Here is a 27,309-nt window from a genome sequence, read left to right as displayed (position 1 = left end):
AGATAGATGTCGGAGAAAAGCTGAAGAGATTTGGCGTCGCTACAGTCGTCGACTATAGGGAAGTTCGCCAGTGCTTCATCGAGCCTCGTGCTATATCAAGCATACTTACTATCTTTCTCTCACTCTTTCTGGTCATCTCATTTCTTTCCTCTTCCTTCTCTTTTTCTCTTTCTTTCTCCGCCTCTCTCTTTCTCTCTCGTTTTCTTTCTACCTCTCTTTCACCCAAATTGGACATCATCAGCATTATTTTGCTCTTTGATCATTCTTTAGATAGGGCTCTAAATGTGATATTTTTGACATTTTGGTATGTGAGAACGATCAGAAAATTAACAGGGTAATCGTCGAGCAAATCTCGACAAAAAGGAGAAGGAAAAGAAAACACGATAATGGGCAACGCTACCACGAAAGATTATACAAGAACTGTCACCATTGGCACTAGCTCGAAGAAAACGCGTTGGGATAATCCAGGTAAATTAGTCTATTGTTTCAGCCATTTAATACTATAATTCTTAATAATTTTGAAAAATGGAACATTATTAAGAGCTAAAAGTTTAAATTATCATATCGATTGTATTAACAAAAAAGAAATTACTTTCTAATTTAATGCAATAAATGTTATATTTTGAAATACATCAGCATAAAAATTTTCTCCTTGTTTTCTTTTTTCTTTTTTTCCCGTCATAACGTTTATAACAATAAAATTATTATATACATAATTTTTAAATTTTTAGTAAATGTTTTGATTACTTCCGCAAGATATAATATTTACCTACATTCTTAAATATAAATAATCTTTCTTTTCCATATTATAATTACACTTAATAGTTTTTACTAAAACTTAAACTTAAGATTTCAAAAATTACAAAAATTGTTGTTAATCATATACAATTACGTTCAATTAGTTTCGACAGCAAAATAGTATCTAAAATTAAACTGTTTTACTAACTTTAATATAGAAAAGATTTAAATAGCTTTTGAGTGTATTTCGTTTATCTATTATAACATTGTTATCCGACGTTTATCTTTAACACATAATCAATAAACATTATGCAGAATCAGAATATCTCAAATACTTAATCTACAGATAATGCGCCGGTTTAGTATTCTACTGCACTGCCAAACACGACGCATTTTATTTTGGGAGCGGTACTTACGTACCGATGTTGAAAATCATCTGCTCTATATACATACCTATACAGGGTGAGGCATTAATCGCCTCAGGCGAATATCTTAGAAATTAAAAGAGATACAAGAAAAAGCTTCATATAAAAGTTGTAGATTTTTGGGGGGGAAAGAAGGTAGAAATAACGGATTTTGGATAGGGTACACTACCAAGGTCAGATTAAGGTTAAAATGAATTTTTTTAATGTAACCCCCTATTTTTTTGTTGCATATTCTTGTAGCACATCTTGAGAGCTTTCCAAAACACTATAATAAAATATTTTTTCATGAAGTATTTTCGAGTTATAAGGCTTGAAAATTGTAATACCGCCGAAATTAGCTTTACTCAAAATGTCTCATGGACGACTAAAATCTCTTGAATGTCATACAAGATCATGATCTGGATAATAATTACCAAGATCAAGGCCAATCGAGGTTGCACTCTTATTTTCATTTTTGCAATAAAAGTTCATTTTTAAGTAAATATGAAAAAATAAAAGTTACAATCTCCAATGACTTTGACCTTAAAAAATGTCATGTAAATAATGATTTTAAACAACAATCGAGAGATTTTAGGAGTCATTTAGATATCTTGGGTAATGTTAATGCCGGCGATGCTGTTACTTTAAAGCCTTAAGTATAACTCAAAAAGTACTTCATGAAAAAATATTTTATTATAGTTTAATTAGCTAGAACACTTGCGTGTAAAGCAACCGATCCGGGTTCGACTCCTGGTCGAGGTAATATTTTTCGCAATCGCAATAAGAATTATTTTCAAATTTAGTATTTTCAGATTTAATATAGTTTAACATCGATATAAGAGGCCAAAAAGAGCATCAATTAATTATTAAATTTTGTTAATCAATTTAACCCATTAAGTCCGGGAGATGCACATTTTTTAGTTGATTTTCGACCTTCATTCTCAACAGGAAATAAGATTAATATTGACTTGAAAGTGACCAACCCTACCATTTTCGAGTATGCTTTTTCGATTGGCGTGGTCAAAATTGCATTTAAATTGCTTCAAAAACCAATATGGCCCATTTTAAGTAAAAAATGAACAAAATTTCGTGTGTTTCGTTTTTTGTGAATTTTTTTTCGCATCAATAATGTTGCGGGATCGATGCCTATTCGCAACCAAAAGTGCACAAAATCTATGAACTTTAACTAGAAATTTTTTTGTTTTGCCCCTAATCAACCTAACCTCTTCAAAACGTCAATATGTCGGAAAAATGAACCTTATTTGATCAATTATGAACATTATAGATGAAATTCGTATCTCTAGTGGTATAATTGTCCCTAAAATATAGGTACAGGGGTTTTCGGGGTCGCTGATCAGGAATTTGAGGTTAGATTTTTAAAATTCAAGATGGCGGATCCAATATGGTATACCGAAATTCAATAAAAATACTCCAAAATCGCAAGAAAATGTGTATACGGGGGGTTTTGGGGTCGTTCAGCACGAATTTGAGGCTAGATTTTTAAAATTGAAGATAGCGGATCCGATATGGCCGACCAAACTTCATGAAAGAACTCAAAATCATGCGATAATGTTTATACGGGGGTTTTCCGAAAGAAAATTGATTATTTCCGTCCGTTAGCCGTTTCATATGAACGTTTCCCAACTCAAACCACGTGGAGGTGGACGGCAAGAGTCTTTTTTTTTAACATTTTTAAATTTTTTTATTGTTTTTTTTTTGTTACATTTTTTTTATTTTTTGCTTATAAATTTGTACATAATTGAACAAGCTTCTTCTGTTGATTTTTGAATCTAAAATATGGAGATGGTTATGAAGAGTTTTTTTATTTTCTTTATTCTGTTATATTTTTTTTTTTTTTTATACTTTTGAAATGTTGTTATGTTTTTTATATCTCACTCATAGATTTGTATATTACTGAACAAGCTTGTAATAAACATTGTTTGATCAATTATGAACATTATTGATGAAATTCATATCTCTAGTGGTGTAATTGTCCCGAAAATGTAGGTGCTTTGGCCGTCGTTGATCACGCATTTGAACGCAACAACATTTCAAAAGTATAAAAAAAAAATAAAAAATATAACAGAATGAAGAAAATAAAAAGATTCTTCATATCCATCTCCATATTTTAGATTCAAAGATCAACAGAAGAAGCTTGTTCAATTATGTACAAATTTACGAGCAAAAAATAAAAAAAATGTAACAAAAAAAAACAATAAAAAAAATTAAAAAATGTTTAAAAAAAAGACTCTTGCCGTCCACCTCCACGTGGTTTGAGTTGGGAAACGTTCATATGAAACGGCTAACGGACGGAAATAATCAATTTTCTTTCGGAAAACCCCCGTATAAACATTATCGCATGATTTTGAGTTCTTTCATGAAGTTTGATCGGCCATATCGGATCCGCTATCTTCAATTTTAAAAATCTAGCCTCAAATTCGTGCTGAACGACCCCAAAACCCCCCGTATACACATTTTCTTGCGATTTTGGAGTATTTTTATTGAATTTCGGTATACCATATTGGATCCGCCATCTTGAATTTTAAAAATCTAACCTCAAATTCCTGATCAGCGACCCCGAAAACCCCTGTACCTATATTTTAGGGACAATTATACCACTAGAGATACGAATTTCATCTATAATGTTCATAATTGATCAAATAAGGTTCATTTTTCCGACATATTGACGTTTTGAAGAGGTTAGGTTGATTAGGGGCAAAACAAAAAAATTTCTAGTTAAAGTTCATAGATTTTGTGCACTTTTGGTTGCGAATAGGCATCGATCCCGCAACATTATTGATGCGAAAAAAAATTCACAAAAAACGAAACACACGAAATTTTGTTCATTTTTTACTTAAAATGGGCCATATTGGTTTTTGAAGCAATTTAAATGCAATTTTGACCACGCCAATCGAAAAAGCATACTCGAAAATGGTAGGGTTGGTCACTTTCAAGTCAATATTAATCTTATTTCCTGTTGAGAATGAAGGTCGAAAATCAACTAAAAAATGTGCATCTCCCGGACTTAATGGGTTAATTTGTGATAGTACTGCGGTATTTTATTAGAGTTGCGTGTCAAGACCGACAATCGTTCGGCGCGCAGTTTAAAAAGACATACACTACATATATTAGTAGCATACTACTCTTAAAAAGATATACTACATATATGTATATTAGTATAATATATAAGTTTACACGAAATTATATATAAACAACTAAGATCCAAGTTAGACTGTTTTAAACTTGGTATTCATATTAGCTATGTTCTTACATTGACGGTCTTTAGATTTGAATATTTTTTATTATAATGTTTTGGAAAGCTCTCGAGATGTACTACAAAAATATACAATAAAAATAGGGGGTCTCATTTAAAAAATTCATGTTGACCTTGACCTGACCTTGGTAGTGCACTCTATCCAAAATCCGTAATTCCAACCTTCTTTTTCCCAAAAAAAACCTACAACTTTTATATAAAACTTTTTCTTGTATCTCTCTTAGTTTCTGAGATATTCGCCTGAGAGGCGATTAAAATGATTCACCCTGTATGAGTGTAGTTCTAGCAAGAATATATTTCTTGTGTGACATTAATATTGTGTTCTTATTTCTCTCTAGTTTAAAATAAAAAAGAATATTATTAAACGCATAATTATCACAAAGAAGGTTAATTATTAATTTTGATAAAAATTTAAAAGTACTAAAAAAATTTGGTATAGGTCTTCCGGCTCCACCAGGCAAACCTATCTTGATATCTGGAATAAACGAAATGCAACCGAATGTTGTGGCAATACGATGGGAGAGATCACCAAGTAATGGTGGATCAGCGATTGTCGGATACTTGATCGAATATCAACGTTTGGGCTCTCCTCACTGGATACGAAGCACTTCCGGTCTTTGTGCTTTTCCAGAACTAATTCTCAGTGGTCTTGAGCCAGGATGGCGTTATCAATTTAGAGTCAGAGCACAAAATGCACTCGGGCTTTCACAACCAAGTGAGGTCTCCGAGCCACTCACGGTTACCTTACAAAGGGCCATTGTCGCTTGCGCTCCTCATTTCGACCTAGAACTTAAAGATACGGTTGCACTTGAGAATGAACAAGTAAATAAAGATTATTACACATTAAATCAAATAAAACTTGATACATTTGTAATTTTTCCAATATAGATTGAGTTTGTCACACAATTCTCTGGTATACCATTACCAAAAATCTCGTGGTTTAAGGACGGTTTCGAGATCTTTAGTAGTAGACGTACTAGAATTATTACTGATAATGGAAAGAGTATTCTCTTGATTCATCAGACAGCACTTAATGATGAGGGTGAAATTAAATGTACCGCCACTAATCGAGCAGGTCATGTTGCTACCAGAGCTAAATTGATTCTCAAAGGTAAATTATTAAAATAAAAAATACATAAACATGAACAATAATAATAAAAAAGGGCGAAGTAAGAGTCAAAATTATAAATAAATATACTATCAATTTATTTAAAAAACTTAAGCATATAATTAAATAATCTATAATCATACACAAACTACTTCTACTTAAAAGCTACACAAAAACTACGCATCAGACTATCATGAACTTTAAAATTTATGCTAATAAAGGTTAGATCTATCCAATGACACTATTTACGTACTGATGCTGCTCTCTCTTGGTCAGGCCGACTTATTGAACACTCTAGTACCACATTATTTCTGGATGTATGGAGACGTACATCCTTTTTTACGTTAATATATTTTCGCATTTTATTAGGATTATGAAACAATACCCTTTGATGTCGTTGTTATTAAAACATTAAAGCGTTTTCAATAGAGTCGAAGATGCTAAACATTTAAAAGCAAAAATATAGTTTAAATTTACAAACTAACACAGAAGGTCTTCACAATGCATTGTATATCCATTGTAAATAAAATATAATCTTTCAATATCGTTTACTTGTCTTCTCGCTCGGTCTGTTTTGATCCTTTTTGATTGGATGTTATATTTCTTTATATATTGAACACAAATCGTTATCTATTCAAGTTCACAATATGTCAACTTTATATCTTATATTATTTATATTTTAATTTATATTAATAAGCTATCTATATTCACTGCATTTAAACTAATGATTGTATATTAATTTTAAATTTATTGTAATCTTGTTGATAAGTTTTTTATTTTAAAATTGTGACATATAATTTTCACATATATAGTATATCATATTTTACATCTTTTTACATTAACTTTACAGAATTATTGATTTCATAGTAATGTATTATTAATTTTTTCACTAACAATGTCATGTTCTACAATAATTTTATCCACAAATAAGTCAATTCAAAGTCTGAAAAGGACTCAATCTAGAAGTCGAAACTGGTGAATTTTAAGTATTAATTTTTAAGCATTACTTTATAAGCTTTTAAGTAGATGTAGTTTGATGTATGATTATAAATTATTTAATTATATGCATAAGTTTAAATAAATTGATAGTATATTTATTTATAATTTTGACTCTTACTTCGCCCTTTTTTATTATTATTGATTATTTTTATATAAAGATTTTATATAAAGATATAAAAAATTATTTTTCATTTCATAATTACATAAATATGATTCAAGTTTTAAATAAGGAAAATCTTATTTTTAGTTAAAGCGAATAAACACGATTTTTTTTAATATCGATAAAGTGCTGAATTATTTGTCTTAGCACCTCCACGAATACGATTGCCACGTCAATATGAGGATGGTTTGCTTTTTGAGCAAAATGAGACTATTAGATTGAAAGTATCTCTAGCAGGTAGACCAACGCCTTTTGTCACCTGGTATCATGATGGAGAGCAGATATTCAAAGATACTAGACATGTATTTGAAGTGATGGATGGTGAATCGGTACTAAGAATACCAGATGCTAAACGAAGTGATCGAGGAGAATACACTGTTAAAGTCACAAACAAATTAGGCGAAGATACTACATCTTTTCTGGTCACTGTGACAGGTGATAATGTTACATTAATTCAAACACTAGGCTTTTTTAAACTGTCATAAGTTTGAAAAGTTATATATTTTTTCGAGTTATCAATTTCATCAACAGATCGACCTACTGCTCCTGGTAAAATAGCTATTGCTATGACGCTAGATAGATCAGTGATATTGTCGTGGAAGGAACCAGAAGATGATGGCGGATGTAAAATCGGGACTTATATTATCGAATACTACAGAGTACGTAATTGGAGAACTATTATTTTCATATGTATAAATTTTCAGAAACTTGATAATGATGTTTTAGATTGGCTGGGAGGTATGGCTTAAAGCAGTTACGAGCAGACGCACAACCGTGACATTAACGAAATTGATCGAAGGTTCCGAATATAAATTTCGAGTGAAAGCTGAGAATCCTTACGGAGTCAGTGATCCAAGTGAAGAAAGCGATGTTATCTTCATTCCAGACATTAAACGAAGGTACGAAAGCAACTCAATAAGTTTTTAGAAAAACATAGTAAAACACATCTTTTTTTATTGATTCATCTTTATTTCTCAACATTGTCTCCTTTCAGCTCGATACACTTGATCCAACGATTCTCGAACTTTTTCAAGCCGTCCGAATAATATGATTTGTCCAACCTTTCAAAATAAACCTCTGCTTCGACGATGAGCTGCTCTCTGGTGGTGAATCTCTTTCCTCCGAATCATTTCTTCAGGTTTGGAAACAGGAAATAGTCGCTAAATTTGGCGAGTATGCTGGATGGGGAAACAATTCGTAATGGAATTTGTTGAATTTGGTCATCGGTGGCGGGCAAGTGTGAACCTGTGCATTGTCTTAATGGAAGAGCACTTTCTTCTTCGCCAAATCGAGATGTTTTTTCTTTAAAATGTTGTTGAAACGGTCCAATAAGGCTGCGTAATAATCGCCATTGATCGTTTGCTTCGACGGAAGGTAATCGATATGAATTATACCGTGTGTATCCCAAAAAACTGTGGCCATCACGTTTCCGGCCGACGGTCTTTGCCTCTTTCGGAGCTAGTTCACCCAATGAAATCCATTGTTTTGACTGTTCCATTATCTCGGGTGTGAAGTAATGGATCCATAATGTATCCAGTAATGTATCGACGCAAAAATTCATCTGGATTAAGTTGAAACATCTCCAAACATTATTTTGAAATCGTCACACGATTGCGCTTATGGTCCACAGTAAGGAAACGCGGCACCCATCTTGCCGATAACTCTTTCATACCCGATTGTTCGTGCAAATTGAAATCACTGTGCCATGTGATATGCCTGTGGCGTCAACAAGCTCGCGTACTTTCACTCGTCGATTAATTAAAACAATATCGTGGATTGTAAAAAACTGTATCGATGATTTCTGGCGTAGCAGCCTCAATTCGACATTCTGAACGAGGTGCATCACATGTGGATGTACGACCACGTTTAAATTCATTCACCCAATTGTATACAGTCGCAAGCGCTGGTGCAGATGTGCTATGAACATTATCCAACTCGTCTTTGATTTCTTTCGGCGTTAAACCTTTCATATGTAGATGTTTGATCACTGCACGAAACTCGTCTTTTTCCATTTTGCAAAAAATACATAGGTTGTTCGCTTTAATCGTCTACAGAAATAAAACCTCTCGATGAATTCCACTCAAAATTTGACAGTCATCATCAGCTGAAAGATGTTACTTGTCAAAAAGTAATGTGACATGACACTGCGAGTGCCTTCTGACAGACTTTTTAAGAACTTATTGATTTGCCCTCGTTCTTTTTATTGTCGACAACTATTTATATTTAACATACATTTAGTTATGCAATAATAAATTCATAATTTTACGTTACAGAATCGTAACACCATCTTTAAATGAAAAATCGCAAAGTCATCGAGAGATCAGCAGATCTCGTTGTGATAAACGAGAGATGAGTTCCACTATGCCAACGCAAAGAACTAGAAGTCTAACGAGGGAAGAAATTAAAATCCGAGACGGCAAAAATAATGGTTGCTTTGAATACGACGAGCGATCAGCTTCAGTGCAACGGCTTGCAATGCCAACTTCTACATTAGATAGACCTTTTAGAACAGACAGTAGAGTGACATTTGCACTGGATACTTTGAAAGAAAAACAACCTCCGATTCCTCCAGTCAGATCAAGAGAGCACAATTCCACGAAGCAACAATTTTTTCTTGGAAATCGTACCAATCGATCAAATATTGCGACAAATGCGAGAGATAAGGTAAGAAATAATTAAGTGTAAAACAACGCTATAATTAAATTCTAAATTTAAAAAAAAGATATTATAATAATTTATTTTTAAATATATATATATAGCAAGGTGATATTACAAAAGAAGAAACAACAATGACATTAAAACCAGTACCAACCATGCAGGTCTCTCCTCCAGTTATCGAAGACGATATCACGTTACATTTTATAGCCAAAGAAAGGAGTCTTTCTCCAATCTACATGTCAGGAATTCAAGAACATCGAAGTGAGGAGAATCGTACTACAGCAAACCATCAATTTTTAGCATCTTCGAATTCAATTCCAAAAAAACAGACCGTTACAAACGAATCTATGTTGTTACCATTAGATAATCCGCACTCGCAAAGAATACTGCAAGAGCGTGATGAAAACGCATTACACGGTAGTTCAGAATTTATGCTGGTTCTTTATCCAGAAGATGAAACACGAGAAGATGTAATCAGCATGGAGAACTTTGCAGAAATTCAAGTTGGAAAAATTATAAGTAAGTATGAGTAAAATCATTTTATTAAAATAATTAAAAAAATATAAAAGTTACCTGTGTATATGTCAAGTTTATAATTACCATCCTCTACAGTCTACATTTTATTTTTTCGACAATTTATAACCGAATTAAATTCCATATTAATAATATTAATTCTAAACAATAATAATACCTTTAAAAAAAATTTTTTTACGATTCCGTTTGTTAATTTAGTTTCCGATAAATTTAAACCTATTGCCAATATGTTTAATTGCAAACTTGCATACACTATACTTAACACACTAAAAAAATTATATAAAAAAAGGAAAAGATAATTGGAATATACATATATAATCAGAACGTAATGTATAAAATATCTTGTGAGAACTGTGATATTAGTTATGTGGGCCAAACGAAGAGACAATTAAAAACTAGATTGCATGAACATGTCTTAGATATTAACAAAGATTCAAAATCCCCATCTGTAATAACTAACAATAGAATTGAATTGAATCATAACTTTAAGCGGGATAATGTTGAAATATTATAGATATAGAACCTTCTTACAAAAAAAGGTTAATATCTGAGATGGTTTATATTAAGAAACAGATACACGGTATAAATAGATAAAACGATACAGAGTCATTGCCTAAAATGTACACCAACATGATACATTCCCTTTCCATTTCTTAAATGTATTCCTTTCCTGTTCCTTTCTCGACATATTCTCTGCCATCGACATATCAAAAGACGCGGTATAGTGTCTTCGGCCATGTCCAAATTACCTTATCTGACATAACCAAGAATAATCTTTTTCACTGCAAACTAGTTTAACCAATTTTTATATAACATGGATTTACAATATAATTATTTTGAATTTTTTAATTATTGGACACTGTACATCTTTTTCTTATATAACTGACAAGGTAAAAAATTTTTATATTTACACATCATGTTAGTCTCATATTAAAGATATTGTTAATTTTCTTTTTTTTTATTAGATTAATTATGCTTACGAAATTGATATTTTTGTCTAGAAACACAGAATTATGAAGACGAATTAATTTAATCAAAATTATAATTTTGTATTTATATTTTATGTAACATTGAAAATGACCCGATCGGAGTAGTTGAAACGTTTGTTCTTGTAATTTTTATATCATGAGCATTTGAATTAAAGTTGTTCGTTAAATTACTTGGCTCTTTGCCCTCATTATATTTATACTGTTTTATAATTACTGTTTCAGATGACAAACACAATGTGATTGAATTGTTAGAAGGTGAAAACGATCTTATACCACCACCAATATCGTTATCCCTTCCAGAATTATTTAGCACGCAGCATCAAGTGGTGGAAATAATACGAGAAACCGTTAGCTCTACCGAGCTTCTTCACGAACGAGTTATGGAACGCTTTTATCGCGCAGTTGCTGCTGAAGAGGCATCCGAAACTGCCAAACAAAAGATGCAATTTGAGAAACAAACCAAACTAACACCATTAGATGTCGAATCTGTTCAGAGACCATCGCTTCGAAGGCGCTTATCCAATTATGGCACTACTACGCAAAATTTAATCGCTTCCTGGCAAGCCAAAAAGAATCGGCGAAGATTGAGCGAAGGACAAGCAGATGCATCATTAAAAACATTAAAACTTCTTTCGCCAGTTTTATTACTAGATGTTGAAGCTAGATCAGATCCAAATCTTCCCTCTGAAATGATAACGGCAGACCCTTGGGAAAAGACCAACAAGGTCGAATTCGTGGAACGTTTGCGTAGATGGCACGAAACAATTGTACCATCACTGGAAGAAGTACAACAAGAAAAGTCAATACAAATGTATAATGAAGAGAAGGTAATAATTCCATCATCCATCACTGTAAATAAAGTAGAATCTCAATCGCTAACTCAAACAAAGGAAACAGAGGAGGAGGAAAATATTAGTATTGAGACTTCCGAAGAGTCATCAGAAGAGATCAGTAGTGCAGACAGCGAGGATTTGAAATTATTAAAATCGAGGATTCTGGCAAAACAAATTATTGATGAAGAAGATACTTATCATCCTAGGGGAAAACCAGTTCCACACGTCGAACCAGAACTACCACAGATTTCATACGACGAGCTATCAATTTGTGAGCTTTCACCTCTTTCATCCATCAGAACGGCGGTTACTTCCGTCTTATCTAATAATGTGATGCCTAAGTCAATTCTAAAAAAGCCCAAAGATGAAATGACAATTTCTCAGGACAATTTTGGTAGATTAATTTCTCCGGAGAAACCAATTAGAAAGACATTATCGCAATTGTATCAACAAGAAGATATAAAAAAGATAAATATGGATACTAACAACAAAATTTTAAATCTTTCTAGTGTACCCGAGACTCTTAAGACTCCTACGATGTCAGAATCAGATACGGATAGTATCATATCTGCTGCAGAAGCAGCAAAAAATCGAAGAATGCAATCGAAATTGCGATCCATAACACCTGAAGAAGAGACAGCCGAAATAGAGGCTGTTGTAAATCAATATACTGAGATAGTCCGAGAATATTCGAGTCATTCACGACATGGTAGCGCAGCTAGCTCTCGGCGATCTTCCATTTGCGAAGACCAAAAGTATCGAGTGCTGGAAAAAAATACATCAAAATTAACAGACAAACAAGAGCAAGATGAAAAATTGAAATTAGAAATTAAAAGTACAAATAAAATCAATGAACAAAAAAAAGATAATCAAACACCATATTCTAGGAGAGAAAGCGTTGGTTCTAGAGGTACAACTCCAACGAAAGATACAATGACTGCGAAGCGTAGATCAAACTCCAGGGACCAATCTCCAGTTGCGAGAATCAATGGAAAAATAGAAGATACTTCTTCAAGATCAACTTCAAAGACCAAAAATCGCACAACTTCTAAGGAAAGAAATAATCAATCTTTAGCAAAAAATGATTTAAACGAGCGCGAATTTCGTAGACTTAAAATATCTTCTAGACCTTCCTCGCGCTCCTCATCAAGATCAAGTTCTAGGGAAAGATTTGGAATGACGGTACCAGTAGAATCGAAGGTTGAAAAATTGCAAAAAGCACTTGAAAATAGTAAATATCGAACAATGAGAAAAGAAATTGAAGTAACTAAGGAGAATACCGGAGAAAGAGATTTTAATCAAACAAACGGGAAGTTAGCTTTAGAAGCTAAACAAACAGTCAGATCGGCCATAAGCTATATAACCGATTTGACATTACTAACAGCTGCAATGTATACTTATTTCTTTAAAAAGGAAACTTTGGCGATTCCGTTTATCGTGCTTCTTCTATATCGAAAAGTACAGGAAGAAATACATGGGTGGATACCACGTCGTTGGAGGCGATCTACCAAGAAATATTAATTGACCAACGTAGCATGATAGTCACATATACGTCAAACATTTCGTGTATCAATTAAAATATTCTAAATAATTACCAAAGAGATATAATTTATAATACACTAAAATAAAAATAGCATTATACGCGTTCCTCTCTCTCCTTCTCTCTTTCTATTAAATCACAAACTACTTCATATATAATTATATTTTAATCGAAACTTGTTACTGTTAACTGTTATATTTATAATGAATGTTACTGTACTCTTAATAAATTATATATGTTTTCACACTACATTGAAATATTACTTATTACATGCTCCATTACTTTAAATTTGATTAATACGTTATGTATATTATTATTATTATACATACATGATTACATAATATTCCAAAATTATGTACGTTTTATACTTATTTAAATACACGCACTAGTGATTTCCACATTATCTAGTGCTTCCATACAAAATTTTGCAATACGAGTAATATTTTTTATTTTGTATATTCTGCTAAATTTAATTTACTTAATTATTTAATTGCAATTTTGAAGTGTGCACATATTAGATATAAAACAAGGAAGCAGAAAGAAAAAATTATGAAAAAAGTAAGAATTATAAACGTTACTATATAGGAATTATATTAACAATAATATCGAAAGAAGTTACGGAGATCTCAGACGGCGCATGTGCTTCTTTCGTTAAAACGACAAAGCTGAGAGCATGGCATCGAGACGATTTTAGAACGGAGCAGGGCCTCCTGCCGTCAGACGTTTTAGCATAAGAGTGTGCTGTATTAATATAGGATCAAGACAGAAACAAGTTGGTGACGGTAGTGGCGGAAGACGGTGCAGGTCTTGTCGAGTAATATACGCGTACGCATCTCGGATCTCTGCAAGTAATGTCAATATACGGAAAGATCGTTCTACACAACATCTAACGAGATGACCTTAACAGGTAAGATGCACGATAGAATTGCTATGTAGCAAGTTTACCGGTATAGCCGGTATAGCCGGCAATGACGAGCCAAGATATCTTGATCGATGCAGTTTGATTCATTGATAACATGATGGAAGGTGCCGGATTTTTAATTTTTATATGTCTTATGTGTGGCTTATATGTTTGCAATGCAAAAATGATAGTATGAATTGTTTAATATTATGCAACATATAAATAAATTATTATAATAGAAGTGAAAAAAAAGATATAAATCATGTGTCAATGTATAAAATACATAAAATAGAAATGGTAAATGATGACTTAGCTTAAGAATTCATAAAAAGGAAGTTAATGTAAAAAAATAACAAAAACTTGTATAGCTAGTGTAATAAATATTTATTATTTCAAATGACGAATTTATTTGTTATTTATATATTTATACTTGTATATTTCTTTTAATTCTTACAATTATTGAATGATGTCGCTAAACTTTGTTTTTGATAGCGTCAATTTTCAATTCCACCTTATGTACATGAAGTGTAATTACTTATGTTGTGATATTTTACAGCTGATATAAAACTCATTTACATTACATGTATTGAATGAGTAAGAAATATTTGATTTTATAAAACGTGCTTATATAATATAATAAGTTCATAATTAATGTCTTCACAAAATTATAATTGAATATAAAGATTAACAATGTTTTTTGCTAAAATTTCTGCTAGATATAAAGGTGAAAATTTTTATTTATATTAATGTTGCAATTTGGATGTGCGTATTAGACGCATCATAAAGTATATTTCAGATTGTAAAATTTGTTAGAAAAGAAGCAATCTTTTCTTTTAAAGGAAAATACGATTTTTGAGACTTTGATAGATTGGCTGTACGGTTTATTGTCTTATGATTTTGTCATGCTTTCGTTGTATAGTTGTCTATGTTATTTCACACAGTATATTTTATAGGACGTCTGGAGAACATCCTTAGGACATAGATTGTTCTTTGGACGTCTACAGGGACATCTCTTGGAGGTGTGCGTGCTATATAAGAATATTTTGCATAAATATACTACTACTATTTCTGTAATAATTTTTCAAAGCACCTGTGAGTCTCGAAATAACATTCTTATTATTAAAAGTTACTACTTTTGAACAGAAAGTTTCTTTCCATCATCATATATCAATAAAGAATGATTCTTTAATATAAGAGTCTTTAATATTAAAATAATAATAAACTTTTTTAAATTGTAAAAATTAAAAAATGTAATTAATTTACCGTGCTATGTAAATGTATGTAGATACGTTGAAAAATATAGGGTCACCAGAATGGATCGAAGAAGATCAGATCGTATCAGTTCAAGGATATATAGGTGAAGATATTATTATCGAACTGAAATTGGCTCTATCTGAAAATTATGATGACTTACGATTCGAACTGTAAGTTTATATTAAACTAAATTGCTAACAGCTTTTTTTGTATATATACTTGTTTTTACTGCAACTTTTAATTTGGACATAATGTTTCGTTTTCATATTATCGTTAACTCTTCATACATTGGCCTTAATTTTACATAGAACCTTGGGACGTGCCAAGGATTAAACGCGAGTTATTTTGAGCTGTCGCGCACTTAATTTCGGAGAACCGAATTATACTTACCTCATGTAGCTTTACTCAATATTTCTGCATAGATTACTTTGCTAATATATGCTAAGAATGTAAGCAACATACCTGTATATATCTATATTTTCGACATTTAACATGAATAAGTATCAAAGAAAATAAACAATATAGTATTGTAAGTTAAATGCTTGTAATAGTTGTTTTTCATTGTTCCGATTTAAGCTATTATTTGAAATATATTTTGAAAAGGTATCCGTATATCATATATTTTTGTCTTTATATCTCGAACAAGATGGAAAGATAAATATTATAATAATTGTCATTATCAATTTATCTTTCAATTTATATGCATATGTATTCAGTGTTTTAAGAAAATCAAACAGACATGCAAACCACAAATCATTATATGTTTTCTGCTTCTTATTTTATGCAATGAATTTCGTTGAAAGTACCCGAAAAAGTAAAATGTTTTCACAACTTGAGATTATCTGCGGTACATTTATGTAATGATTTCGTAATATAATTGTAATATTTATTTATGATTCGAATTTACAATGCAAAACCGTGTATATCCTACATATTCTTTATAGTTTAGAATATTTTCATCGTAGTAATAATATAGATAAAATATCTTGATATCTAATAATACAAATAAATTATGAAAATTTTGGTTCTGTGACGTATATCTCTTCTCATGCAACATTACTCTACGTAAGCTAATTTCAACCGCGCTCAAATTTTCATGGAAATATGAAAGATACCCGATGCTCCGCTCAGTCTAGCTACTGCTCAGTTGGCTCTTACTAGCTTCTCTGCGAGATAGCCTATTGCTTAGAGCTTCCTCGAAACTATCTCAACGAACTCGTTTATGGAGGTGGAAAATTGAGAGGGGACAGTTTGACGTTGGCATTTTGCTATCAGTCTAACGCTGAGAGAGCGTCGCGACGACTGACAAATTTTTAAGAAAGAGTTTTAAATCATTTGATTTTAGTGCATTGACATGAGTCTCTTACTTATCAAAAGTTTACAAAAGTGATTACGTGGACCCAATTGAATCCAAATTGTTGAAACTTTAATTTGGAACTCGGTTAATTATTGTTTCCTCCTTCTCCTCCTCTCTTCCTCTATCTCTTTCTCTCTCTCTCCTCTCTACCTCCTCCCTCCTTCTCCCCCTTTGCATTCTTTTCAAGCAATTTTAAATACAAATTGAGTCAAAAATTATGAGTTAAAAATATACCATAAGAGGATTCATCTTCCTATCGTAGATTCCATCTTTAAATATAAATATTTGAAAAAATTCGAAAATCCATGATTGTAAACTTAAAATAAAGATATACAATGACGTGAAAGAATGAAAAAAAAATCAAAATTTACACATCATCAGAAAAACAAATTATCATATTGATGATATAAAATTAAAATTTATTCTTGATAGATTTGAGATATATATCGATGACTCAATAAAACGAATTTGCAGAGCGGCATCGCGCTGTCAGAATTTGATCGACCAATGTATATTCTGCTAATTTTGTCGCTCACGTGGTGCTTGCGGTGTTATGAAGAAAGATTATACGTAACAGATCAATACTTTAGAAATTGAAGTAGATGGCAAATCACTGTTGATATTCTGAAAATATTTTGGATATGTGAAAAGTAAAAATATTAAAGAATTTCTAGAACTATGTCTCAAACCAAAATGTTCTATGTCTGTAAAAAAATGTGAGCAATTTATAGCAGTTATCTCATCGAGAATGTATTCTGACATAAAACAAGAAATTACGTCTTTTATTTTGATTTATCATGGGAAGTGATTGTTGTAAATGCACTAATAGTAAAAAGAACGTTATTATCGAGACCTCCTCCGATGGATCGGAATACCGGTAGGAAAATAAAAAAAGGTCATATAATTTAATTTAATATATTAATTTCTATAAACAATTATACTTTCTTAAAACTATATAATATTATTTGTATTTTTAAACGTTTTGTATATATTATACGTATATATTATTATATTATATATATTATTAGATCTCCTGATCTAACTCCACTCGACTTTTTCTTATGGGGACACTTAAAATCCGTTGTTTATAAAACTCCACCGGAAAATATCAATGATTTACGTCAAAGAATTGTACAGGAATGTAGAGCTATTCCAGTAAATACTTTCCAAAATCTTCGTTCAGAATTCAAGAATCGCCTTTATTATTGTTTAGCAAACAACGGAGAACATTTTGAACATTTGTTATAATAAATGATGATATTTTATACAGTAACTATGCCTGCTATTTCCTAAAATAGTGATCGAACAAAAAAATGTTTCCTACAGAAGTTACTTGTTTTTTTACGTAGAATAAGATCCTGTAATAAAAAATATACATTTCCATTTAAAAAAACAAATTTGACCTTTAAATTACGTTGAAAACGCCCTCCAAATAAAAATTGAGAGTGCCGTTCTCTTTTCCCCTTGAAATCATAGAACATGTGTTTTAACTTTTTTTTTGTATCTTTTATATTTTTCGAGATAATCAGCTGGAAAGTTTTCAAGTAAACACCCTGTATAGCAATCATGTTGACGCTCGATTAATATCAAATATTTAACAAACCTAATATTATTAAATATTCAAATATTATATATATAAATTTAATATTGTGCGTTTAATATATAAAGCAAATAATACAATAATAGAAATTAAATTATATTGGAGGACAATGTCACGTCATATCACGTCCTTACGAGTTCTTACGTCAGATACATACAATTGCATCAAGTTGCAATGCTTGATACATTGGTATATGATATTTTTAGGATCATTCTACATTTCTACTGCTTTTTATACAATATAATAATTTATTTATAAACAAATAAAAGATTGCTTTGTTAGACAACTTTTTTCTTAGTTCTAAACAAGTCTGTCACATTGTGAAAAAGGTGACAAAAATAGGACAACAGAGCAATGCCAAGACTCTAGACCATCCTGTTGACCGAAATATGTCGAGCCAATGTAATATACTTTTATGTAGATGTAGATGTAAAACATATATACATATATGGAAAACGCAACAAAGTAATAGAGAATAGACAAATATTTTAGACAAATGATAATTATAGGAAACTTTTTCTTATTTTTATTTAAATTTACTCTAATATCCGCACTTGTGAAAAATCAATATTATTTGATATATTAAATTTGTAGAATACGAGATGGATTACCAATTTCATCGGATCATTATCAATTATCAATGCGAGGCAATATCGTTCAATTGACCTTGAAGAAATCGCGTAAAAGTGACACGGGTTACTATTCTCTCGTGGCAACGAGACACGGACAAGAAAACGATAAAGGAGCTTTAAAGAAATTCGATTTGAGCATCAACGAACCAAATTACGAAGAGGACGATCCTCCTGTCTTTTTAAGAAGATTGAGCGATCTCGCGGTAAAAGTCGGCACTCGAACTAAATTTCTTGTAGAAATTCGAAGTTCAACCACTTTGAAGGTATAATTTACTACATAGAGATAATTTTATTACATACTAACAGAGAACAATTTGTACGTTTATTAAAATATTAATTTAATTACATAATTTGTACATTAATAAGAGAAGAAAGTTCTACTTAAAAATATACTCCTGTCCATAACATCACATAAGATACCTGTTTAACATATAAATAGATAACATAATATTATATAGTTAACTATTACGATCAACCCGGAAAGTTGGAACTCTGATAATGCTATAGCAGTGACTTATTGTCAGACATGTCTTCCTAGTACCAGATAAATCGAGAAAAGCAAACTAAGTTGGACCGGGAAGTCCATGACCTGAACTCGCGACGAAAGACGAAGAGTAAAGGAAGCTGGTTACGCTTTCTAGTGCGTCGTATTAATACTATTATTACGCATGCTCGCATACTACACCAGAAAATATGTACTCCGATGTTTCTTCGTATATATACTTCGACATTGCCTTTTCCGCTATTTGCAAAATAGTCTAATATATTATAACTGTGTGTTACAAATCGTATTTTATATTTGTATATAAGATATTATTGCAATAAAGTAATAAGACTTTTTAAAAGTAACAGATTTTATTATATTACATTTAAATTAGGTTCACTAACTTTCAGATAACTTGGTATAAAGATGCCTCGCCTATTCAAAATGGTCCTAGATTCTCTCTCATTCACGAAGGAAATTTTCATTGTGTTGATGTCGTCCCAGTTACAGTTGAGGATCAAGGATGTTGGACTTGCATAGCGGAGAATCGTAGTGGAAGATCTTCATGTACTTCTACTCTCACCGTCATTGGTAATCGATCACTTACTCTATTTGTTCGATATTTTTAATTTTGATCACTTTAGATTAAAACAATATAAAAATTAATTCTGATAAATCTAATAAATCTTTAGTTCCCAAGGCTTACAAAAAGCCAGAATTTGTTGAAGAACTCCGCGCACTGCTTACTGAGGCAGGTACCGTGTCGTTGGAATGCAAAGTAATCGGTGTGCCTACACCGGTATTGAAATGGTTTAAAGACAACAAGGAAATCAAAGCTGGCGACGTTTTTGCCTTGACTGCTAATCCCGATGATCCGACATCTCTCGGTGTTTATACATGTGAGGCGGTCAATTACATGGGAACGGCCTACTCCTCCTCAAAAGTAACGATCCTTTTATATTTTCTAACATCAATTTCATTAAACGTATCATAGATACGTTATTTTATCAGCTGATTGAAGTTTGGAACATTCTTGGAGCGATTTTTTCAAAACGATTTCATCCATTTCTCCTTTTGCACAGATAGGCCAGTCATTTAAGACATTTGAGGTCGAAAGTGATGATAATTTTGTCTTTCCTTTTCTGGCATGTCGGGGGTGCTGAGAAAAGCTTATTTCTCAGTTGTCGTATCCATAGGCCTTACACATTTTATAGGGGGGCGGGGAGAAGGGTAATAAGTGTTTTTTTGCAATAACTCGGTTAGTTTTGATCGAAAATGAACGTGTGACCTCTCATTTTGTAGCTCTTTTCAAGCCCTACGAAAGACCTCTAGACGACCCTAACCTTAAAATTGATAGTTTTATAGATATAGCCGAAAAACGTAAAAAAAAGTTTTTTTTTGTTTTTTCATATTAGCTCGTTTCAGTGAGTAGATGGCGAAATTCCGTTCCTTAGAAAGATGTAACCCTTTAAATTTCCTTCAATTTGAGCTATTATTCGTTTTGATTCGATGTATATTAAGCCCAAGGAAGACTTTGGAAGTTGCGCTCTCCGCGTGCCGGCGCGACGTCGAAATGGCGGACGTAATGCGTAATGCTTGGAATCAAACGGGCTTTTCGCTTACAACTTTGAATCAAAACGAATAATAGCTCAAATTGAAGGAAATTTAAAGGGTTACATCTTTCTAAGGAACGGAATTTCGCCATCTACTCACTGAAACGAGCTAATATGAAAAAACAAAAAAAAACTTTTTTTTACGTTTTTCGGCTATATCTATAAAACTATCAATTTTAAGGTTAGGGTCGTCTAGAGGTCTTTCGTAGGGCTTGAAAAGAGCTACAAAATGAGAGGTCACACGTTCATTTTCGATCAAAACTAACCGAGTTATTGCAAAAAAACACTTATTACCCTTCCCCCCGCCCCCCTATAAAATGTGTAAGGCCTATGGATACGACAACTGAGAAATAAGCTTTTCTCAGCACCCCCGACATGCCAGAAAAGGAAAGACAAAATTATCATCACTTTCCAGCAAACGCCATTTTTTTGTCTTAAATGACTGGCCTAAGAGATACCTCTGCATGCCAAACCATAAATAAAAAACACCCCGTTTGAATACATGCGTCAGAAGAAACCTTTATGGGCGAAAAATCACTCTTGGGACAACTTAATAATTTTTTAAAAACCTTCTTTAAAAAAAAATTTTTGGATTTTTAAGAAATTTGTTAAATTGTCCCAAGGATGGTTTTTCGTTTTGAAAAAATCGCTCCAAGAACGTTTCAAACTTTAATCAGCATATTTTTTCTTAGGTTCACGTAGTTGGAAGAGGAAACCGAGAAGAGTCATTAAAATCGGCAGATGCTTTGGCACTATTTGGACTTCTTCCGATATTTAAACAAATTCTTCAAGATGAATGTTGTCGGATTGGAGACACTATAATACTATCTTGTCGTGGTAAATTAATTAATAATAATTCTTTGTATTTTTACTATTATTTATCTCTCATACTAATAAATAAAACATTATCAACAATAATAGTTCAAGTACCACCCTGGCCAAAAGCGATCTCCTGGTACAATAAAGAAGGCCGTATTGAGTCTAGCGAAAAGTATCATGTAATGGAGGATGGCATAGGAGGATATTCAATTGAAATAAAACAAGTAGAAGCCATGGACGAAGGTGAATGGAAATGTGTCGTCACCAGTGAAGAAAATATAAAACAATTTACGAGTTGTTATGTAGCAATGTCTAGTACGTATTATAATAATAAGCAAACTATAATTTATAACGAAAAATATAATTATTCTATTAACATTTATCTTACTTTCTATAAAGTACCAAGAAACTATAGGAAACCCCGCTTTATGGAAAATCTGAATGCAATTTTGACAGAAGAAGGTCTTGTCTCGTTCGAATGTAAAGTTGTAGGATTCCCAACGCCATTGCTGAGATGGTTTAAGGACGGTCAAGAACTTAAACCAGGAGATGTTTATCAATTAACTGGGACTAATTCATTAGGTACGCGCATTCGTTAAATTTATTATACAGGGTGGGCTATTTTAATCTCCCCACCTGAATTTCGCGAAAACTAAATCCTGTAGACAAAAATGTTTCAAATAAAAATGGAACGGTATCTAGAGGGACACGTTTTAGTCACGTTGTTTTTTTTCTAAGTGGAGGCGCTAAAAAGATATGAAGGTCACCTCCACTTTTTTAAATGGAATTATGTAATTTTTTTTAGATAACGTGATTCCTCTAATTATTTTACATATAAAAGTATTAAGGTAGAGATACCAAAAAACCAATAGTTTTCGAGATATTTTACACTTTATTTTGATACATATTGACACAAAATGTTAAATAACTCGTAAACTGTTGACTTTTTGATTATCGTACCTTAATACTTTTGTGAACAGAATAATGAGATAAATCAAATGGTGTAAAGAAAACACATAATTGCTTTAAAAAAAAATGTATACAAAATGAATAATTTTTTAAATACGCAACTATGTGTTTTTTTTATACCACTTGATTTACCTCATTATTCTGTTCACAAAAGTATTAAGGTACGATAATCAAAAAGTCAACAGTTTACGAGTTACTTAACATTTTGTGTCAATATGTATCAAAATGAAGTGTAAAATATCTCGAAAACTATTGGTTTTTTGGTATATCTACCTTAATACTTTTATATGCAAAATAATTAGAGAAATCACGTTATCTAAAAAAAATTACATAATTCCATTTAAAAAAGTGGATGTGACCTTCATATCTTTTTAGCTCCTCCACTTAGAAAAAAAACAATGTGACTAAAACGTGTCCCCCTCGATACCGTTCAATTTTTATTTGAACCATTTTTGTCTACAGGATTTAGTTTTCGAGAAATTCAGGTGGGGAGATTAAAATGGCCCACTCTGTATATTATTTTTTTCTCTCGTCTCTACTTAAGTCATAGATTTATTAAAAAATATTTAGGCTCTTATTGCTGTATCGCGAGAAATTGCATGGGCGAAGCTAAGAGTACCACAGAATTAACCATCGAAGACATACAAAATCAATTAAACGAAGAAGAACGTTTCCAACTGTTAAGCACTAATCTACCACCGAAGTTTATAAAAGGCCTCAGAAGTTGTGAAGCAAAAATAAACGAAAATTTTCGCTTTACAGTACAAGGTATCCCGATTTTTTTTAATACATAAGTAAAAGTTAAGTTGTTGAATAATTGTTACCCTATCTCACACATTTTTACATCACACTAATAAACATATTTGTTTCCTTAGTAAGCATAGCACCGAAACCAATCCTTTCTTGGTACAGAGATGATGCAATAATGGACGAATCTGATAAATATCACATGGCAAAAGAGAATCTTGGCACATGCCATTTTGAAGTACAAAATCTCGAATTTATTGATCAAGTGAGTATTCATGACATATATATAATACAATCATATTTGCTGTAATATAAAGACCATCATAAGCGTTTTTTTCACATTTCTTTAGGCTGAGTGGAAGTGCGTAGCGGTAAACGATTTCGGCCATAGCGTTACTTCTTGTTTTTTGAAACTAATTATTCCTAAGCATTACAAAAAACCGAAATTTCTCGAGAATCTACGCGCGATCTTATCGGAAGAAGGCGCTGTAAATTTAGAGTGCAAAGTTATCGGCATTCCACAGCCAGTTTTAAAATGGTACAAAAACAACGTTGAACTCAAGCCCGGTGATATACATCGAATTATTTCTGGACAGGATGGCACTTGCTGCTTAGGAATATATACTTGTGAAGCTACCAATTGCATGGGAACAGTCAGTAGTTCCGCGTCTTTACTAGGATTTGAAGGTAGCATTTACCTAGTACACATAACAATTTTTAATTAAAAATTAACTTGGAAAGAAAAGGGCACTAGGAGTTAAGCGTAGATAACTTCACGCAACGCCGATATATATCTAGCAAATCTATCTATTATAAAAAATTATTAAATAAATAAGCTTACATGTTTCGATTCATTTTTGAGTCTTCTTCAGAGACAACAAAATTTTCATAAATAAATTATAATTTAAAAAATAACAAAGATAAAAAAATGTTTAATTATAATGAGCTCACTCACAACCGAGAAATAGATTCAAAAGCTAGGTCAGTCTCGCTAGTGCATAGTGGTGAGTCGTCTCATTTGAATTTTGCGATTTGATAATTTAATACCGTCAAACTATTTGCTGTGACTCACTGTGTTTGAGACTGACTGGCCTAAATTGTTCTGAAGACCGGTTTTGAGATTGTTTTGCGATGCAGTATCGTGGTGAACATGGTGATTCTCCTCACTCCCGAGAGGTAGTTGTAATTTCATAAATTTAATTTGGAAATGATTATTTTTCTTTGACATCCTGGAAAATTAATTTCCCATTTTTTCAACTTTTTTTATTTTTTTCCTTTCTTCCATTATTATATGCATTTCATTGTGCTCCCTAGGATGAAATTGTCTTTTGAATCTATTTCTCGGTTGTGAATGAGCTCATTATGATTAAACATCTTTTTATCTTTGTTATTTTTTAAATTATAATTTATTTATGAAAATTTTATTGTCTCTGAAGAAGGCTCAAAAATGAGTCGAAACATGTAAGTTTATTTATTTAATAATTTTTTATAATAGATAGATTTGCTAGATATATATCGGCGTTGCGTGAAGTTATCAACGCTTAACTCCTAGTGCCCTTTTCTTTCCAATTTAATTTTTGATTTATACAGGAGTTTGTTATTTAAGAATTAATAAATTTTTAATTACTATATCACTGATATGATGATAAATATGAATTTTAGATGACACATCATCGATTTAAATTATTTTAGATATGTTGTAAAGGAGAGTGTCCTAAGTGATTTCCTGCAAAAATTGAGTAGGGGACGGCATTAGTTTAGATGATATGATAAATTAAAGTTTCCTAATAAAATCGCTTCACATGGAAGTCGTGCTCCTAAAGTAGAGAGGGAGGTGAGGTGGGAGTCGACTTTACGTAAAAAGTGGTGTTCCTCTTGGTAGACAAGAGTGAGATGGACTTGTGTGTGAATGTCCCAGCTAGCAAGCTCACGTGATAATGACGTGATTATGAAGTGATTTTGATGACAATGCCGTCAAGTGACATAAATGAAACGTTATTTTGACGTCATTTGTAATACCAAAAGTTGACGTCACCGATATGACGTCAGCTAGATGTTACATTGACGTCATATATATGACCATTACTGATCAATTATTTTTTGTTATTATTTGTGTATTATTATTTGATGTATCATTTTATCCTTTAATATTCGATAAAAAACAAGGATAAAATGATATGTCATGCGCATTACACTTGCGGAATGATACATACACTAATACATACACTAATACATACACTATCATATATAAACACATAAACCATCTGTTTTTAATATTTCCATTGAACAGATATATCACAATTATACAGACGTTGACATATACAAATTCGTGGGTCATCGAAGTACAGCAGTTCCCGTACGATTGTCAAGGTCAAGCATGCGAGGTCGTGGTATAACTTCGGATGGGTAACCGGCCGTTTGGGAAGCATCATGAAAAAAAATTAATTCTCGAATTTAGAGGAAAAGTTTTTTTTTATTTTATTCTAAAATTGATGCTAATTATTAATACTTATTTTAACAATCTAACAGTAATTTAGGAAAAACTGACCGGTATTCTATTTAAATTTCTACACGAAGTATATACGAATTTACTACTGCATTATTGCACTAGTAGTGACACTAATAGTACTTTTTAGTCATATTTACGTCTCCCTGACGTAATAAAATAACGTCAATAAGATGTGACATAATCACGTGTGTACGTCAGAATAATGTTACTTTTATGTCATAATTGACGTTATTTGTACCAAAAATTCACGTCATTATCACGTGACTTTGCTAGCTGGGGTGTTCGTGAATAACTTTTCGATTGATGAGAAAATCTAATAATTTATTCTTATTATCAATAAGACTTAGAAATTCGTACAGTCACATATAGAACGCTATTAACAAACTGCGAGAAGTACGTAGACTGTTCCTAAAATACTTGTGACTTTCTGTGATTTTCTGACTTTTTTTACATTTTTTAAGAGATTAGTACGGTATATACAAACTTCACGATACGTATTATATCTCTTATACTAATATTATCTTCTACATATAAAAGAACTTTAATTTACTACATCTCCTAAATCAATGTCGTTCCTCACTTAATTTTTGCAGAAAATTACTCAGGATACTCTCCTCTACAACATATCTAAAGACACTTAAATCGGTGATGTGTCACATATAATGCACATTTACCGATATGATAATGCTCCTTTATATATGAAAAGTTTTTCTCAACAATTCCGTTTTTACTTTTTGTTAACATTCCAAGTGATCTTTACATATATATGTAACTTTATTTTAAAGATAAAATAGATGCAAAAGTAATCCAAGCATCAAATGGTCATGAGCTAGCAAGAAACTTATCGTTGTCAACAATACATGAAGAGCGAACTTCTCAATTGTATGACACACCACAAACGGATCATTCCGTTACTTTAGATGAGCGGGGCGAGGTATCTTTTAGCTTTGATGGCAAAGAGGTGTCAGTTAGTTTGTACGAAACACCTGATCTTACTGAAGAAGAGGCACTACAGATTGTTGAAATGTACGCCGATCAGCTGTCTGAACACGTTACAGGTAAAAAGATTGATTTGTTGATTTAGCAAAATATATTAGGTGTATAAATTAATTCTCGGCCCCTACCTTTCAGCGACCTTAGAACCAATTTAAGTTGAACTCCCCCCCCCCATAGTCATTTTGAAGTAC

General features: G+C 32.0%; 2 protein-coding genes across 2 annotated transcripts in view; both read left to right on the top strand.

Moving 5' to 3' along the window:
* The first annotated feature begins 204 nt into the window (after positions 1-204).
* Positions 205-13,311, top strand: LOC108777141 (myomesin and myosin binding protein). Its single transcript, XM_018543951.1, has 9 exons — positions 205-468; positions 4,856-5,238; positions 5,305-5,527; positions 6,831-7,118; positions 7,215-7,342; positions 7,410-7,582; positions 8,957-9,347; positions 9,443-9,860; positions 11,087-13,311. Exons 1-9 carry the CDS (start codon positions 387-389, stop codon positions 13,216-13,218), a joined length of 4,218 nt encoding a protein of 1,405 aa, XP_018399453.1. The 5' UTR covers positions 205-386; the 3' UTR covers positions 13,219-13,311.
* Positions 13,312-14,131: 820 nt separating this feature from the next.
* LOC108777137 (uncharacterized) overlaps positions 14,132-27,309 on the top strand; it is a gene marked incomplete at its 3' end in the record, with an annotated part of 55,340 nt that continues 42,162 nt past the window's right edge. The window contains exons 1-12 of the mRNA XM_018543948.1: positions 14,132-14,144; positions 15,442-15,562; positions 18,944-19,244; positions 19,876-20,056; positions 20,158-20,408; positions 21,771-21,915; positions 22,000-22,212; positions 22,297-22,479; positions 23,437-23,634; positions 23,742-23,878; positions 23,964-24,300; positions 26,908-27,180. Of these exons, the coding sequence (XP_018399450.1) occupies positions 14,132-14,144; positions 15,442-15,562; positions 18,944-19,244; positions 19,876-20,056; positions 20,158-20,408; positions 21,771-21,915; positions 22,000-22,212; positions 22,297-22,479; positions 23,437-23,634; positions 23,742-23,878; positions 23,964-24,300; positions 26,908-27,180 (2,353 nt within the window). The remainder of the gene's footprint in view (positions 14,145-15,441; positions 15,563-18,943; positions 19,245-19,875; positions 20,057-20,157; positions 20,409-21,770; positions 21,916-21,999; positions 22,213-22,296; positions 22,480-23,436; positions 23,635-23,741; positions 23,879-23,963; positions 24,301-26,907; positions 27,181-27,309) is intronic.

This window comes from Cyphomyrmex costatus, unplaced genomic scaffold (assembly GCF_001594065.2).
Source record: "Cyphomyrmex costatus isolate MS0001 unplaced genomic scaffold, Ccosl1.0 scaffold410, whole genome shotgun sequence".
NCBI lineage: Eukaryota > Metazoa > Arthropoda > Insecta > Hymenoptera > Formicidae > Cyphomyrmex > Cyphomyrmex costatus.
Note: the sequence above shows the minus strand (reverse complement) of the source record. Positions and strands in the feature narration are given on the sequence as shown.

Coding starts and splice junctions, on each gene's coding strand:
- LOC108777141 (XM_018543951.1), top strand. CDS start 387: ATGGGCAACGCTACCACGAAAGATTATACAAGAACTGTCACCATTGGC. Junction 469..4,855: donor AACGCGTTGGGATAATCCAG/GTAAATTAGTCT, acceptor AATTTGGTATAG/GTCTTCCGGCTCCACCAGGC. Junction 5,239..5,304: donor TTGCACTTGAGAATGAACAA/GTAAATAAAGAT, acceptor TTTCCAATATAG/ATTGAGTTTGTCACACAATT.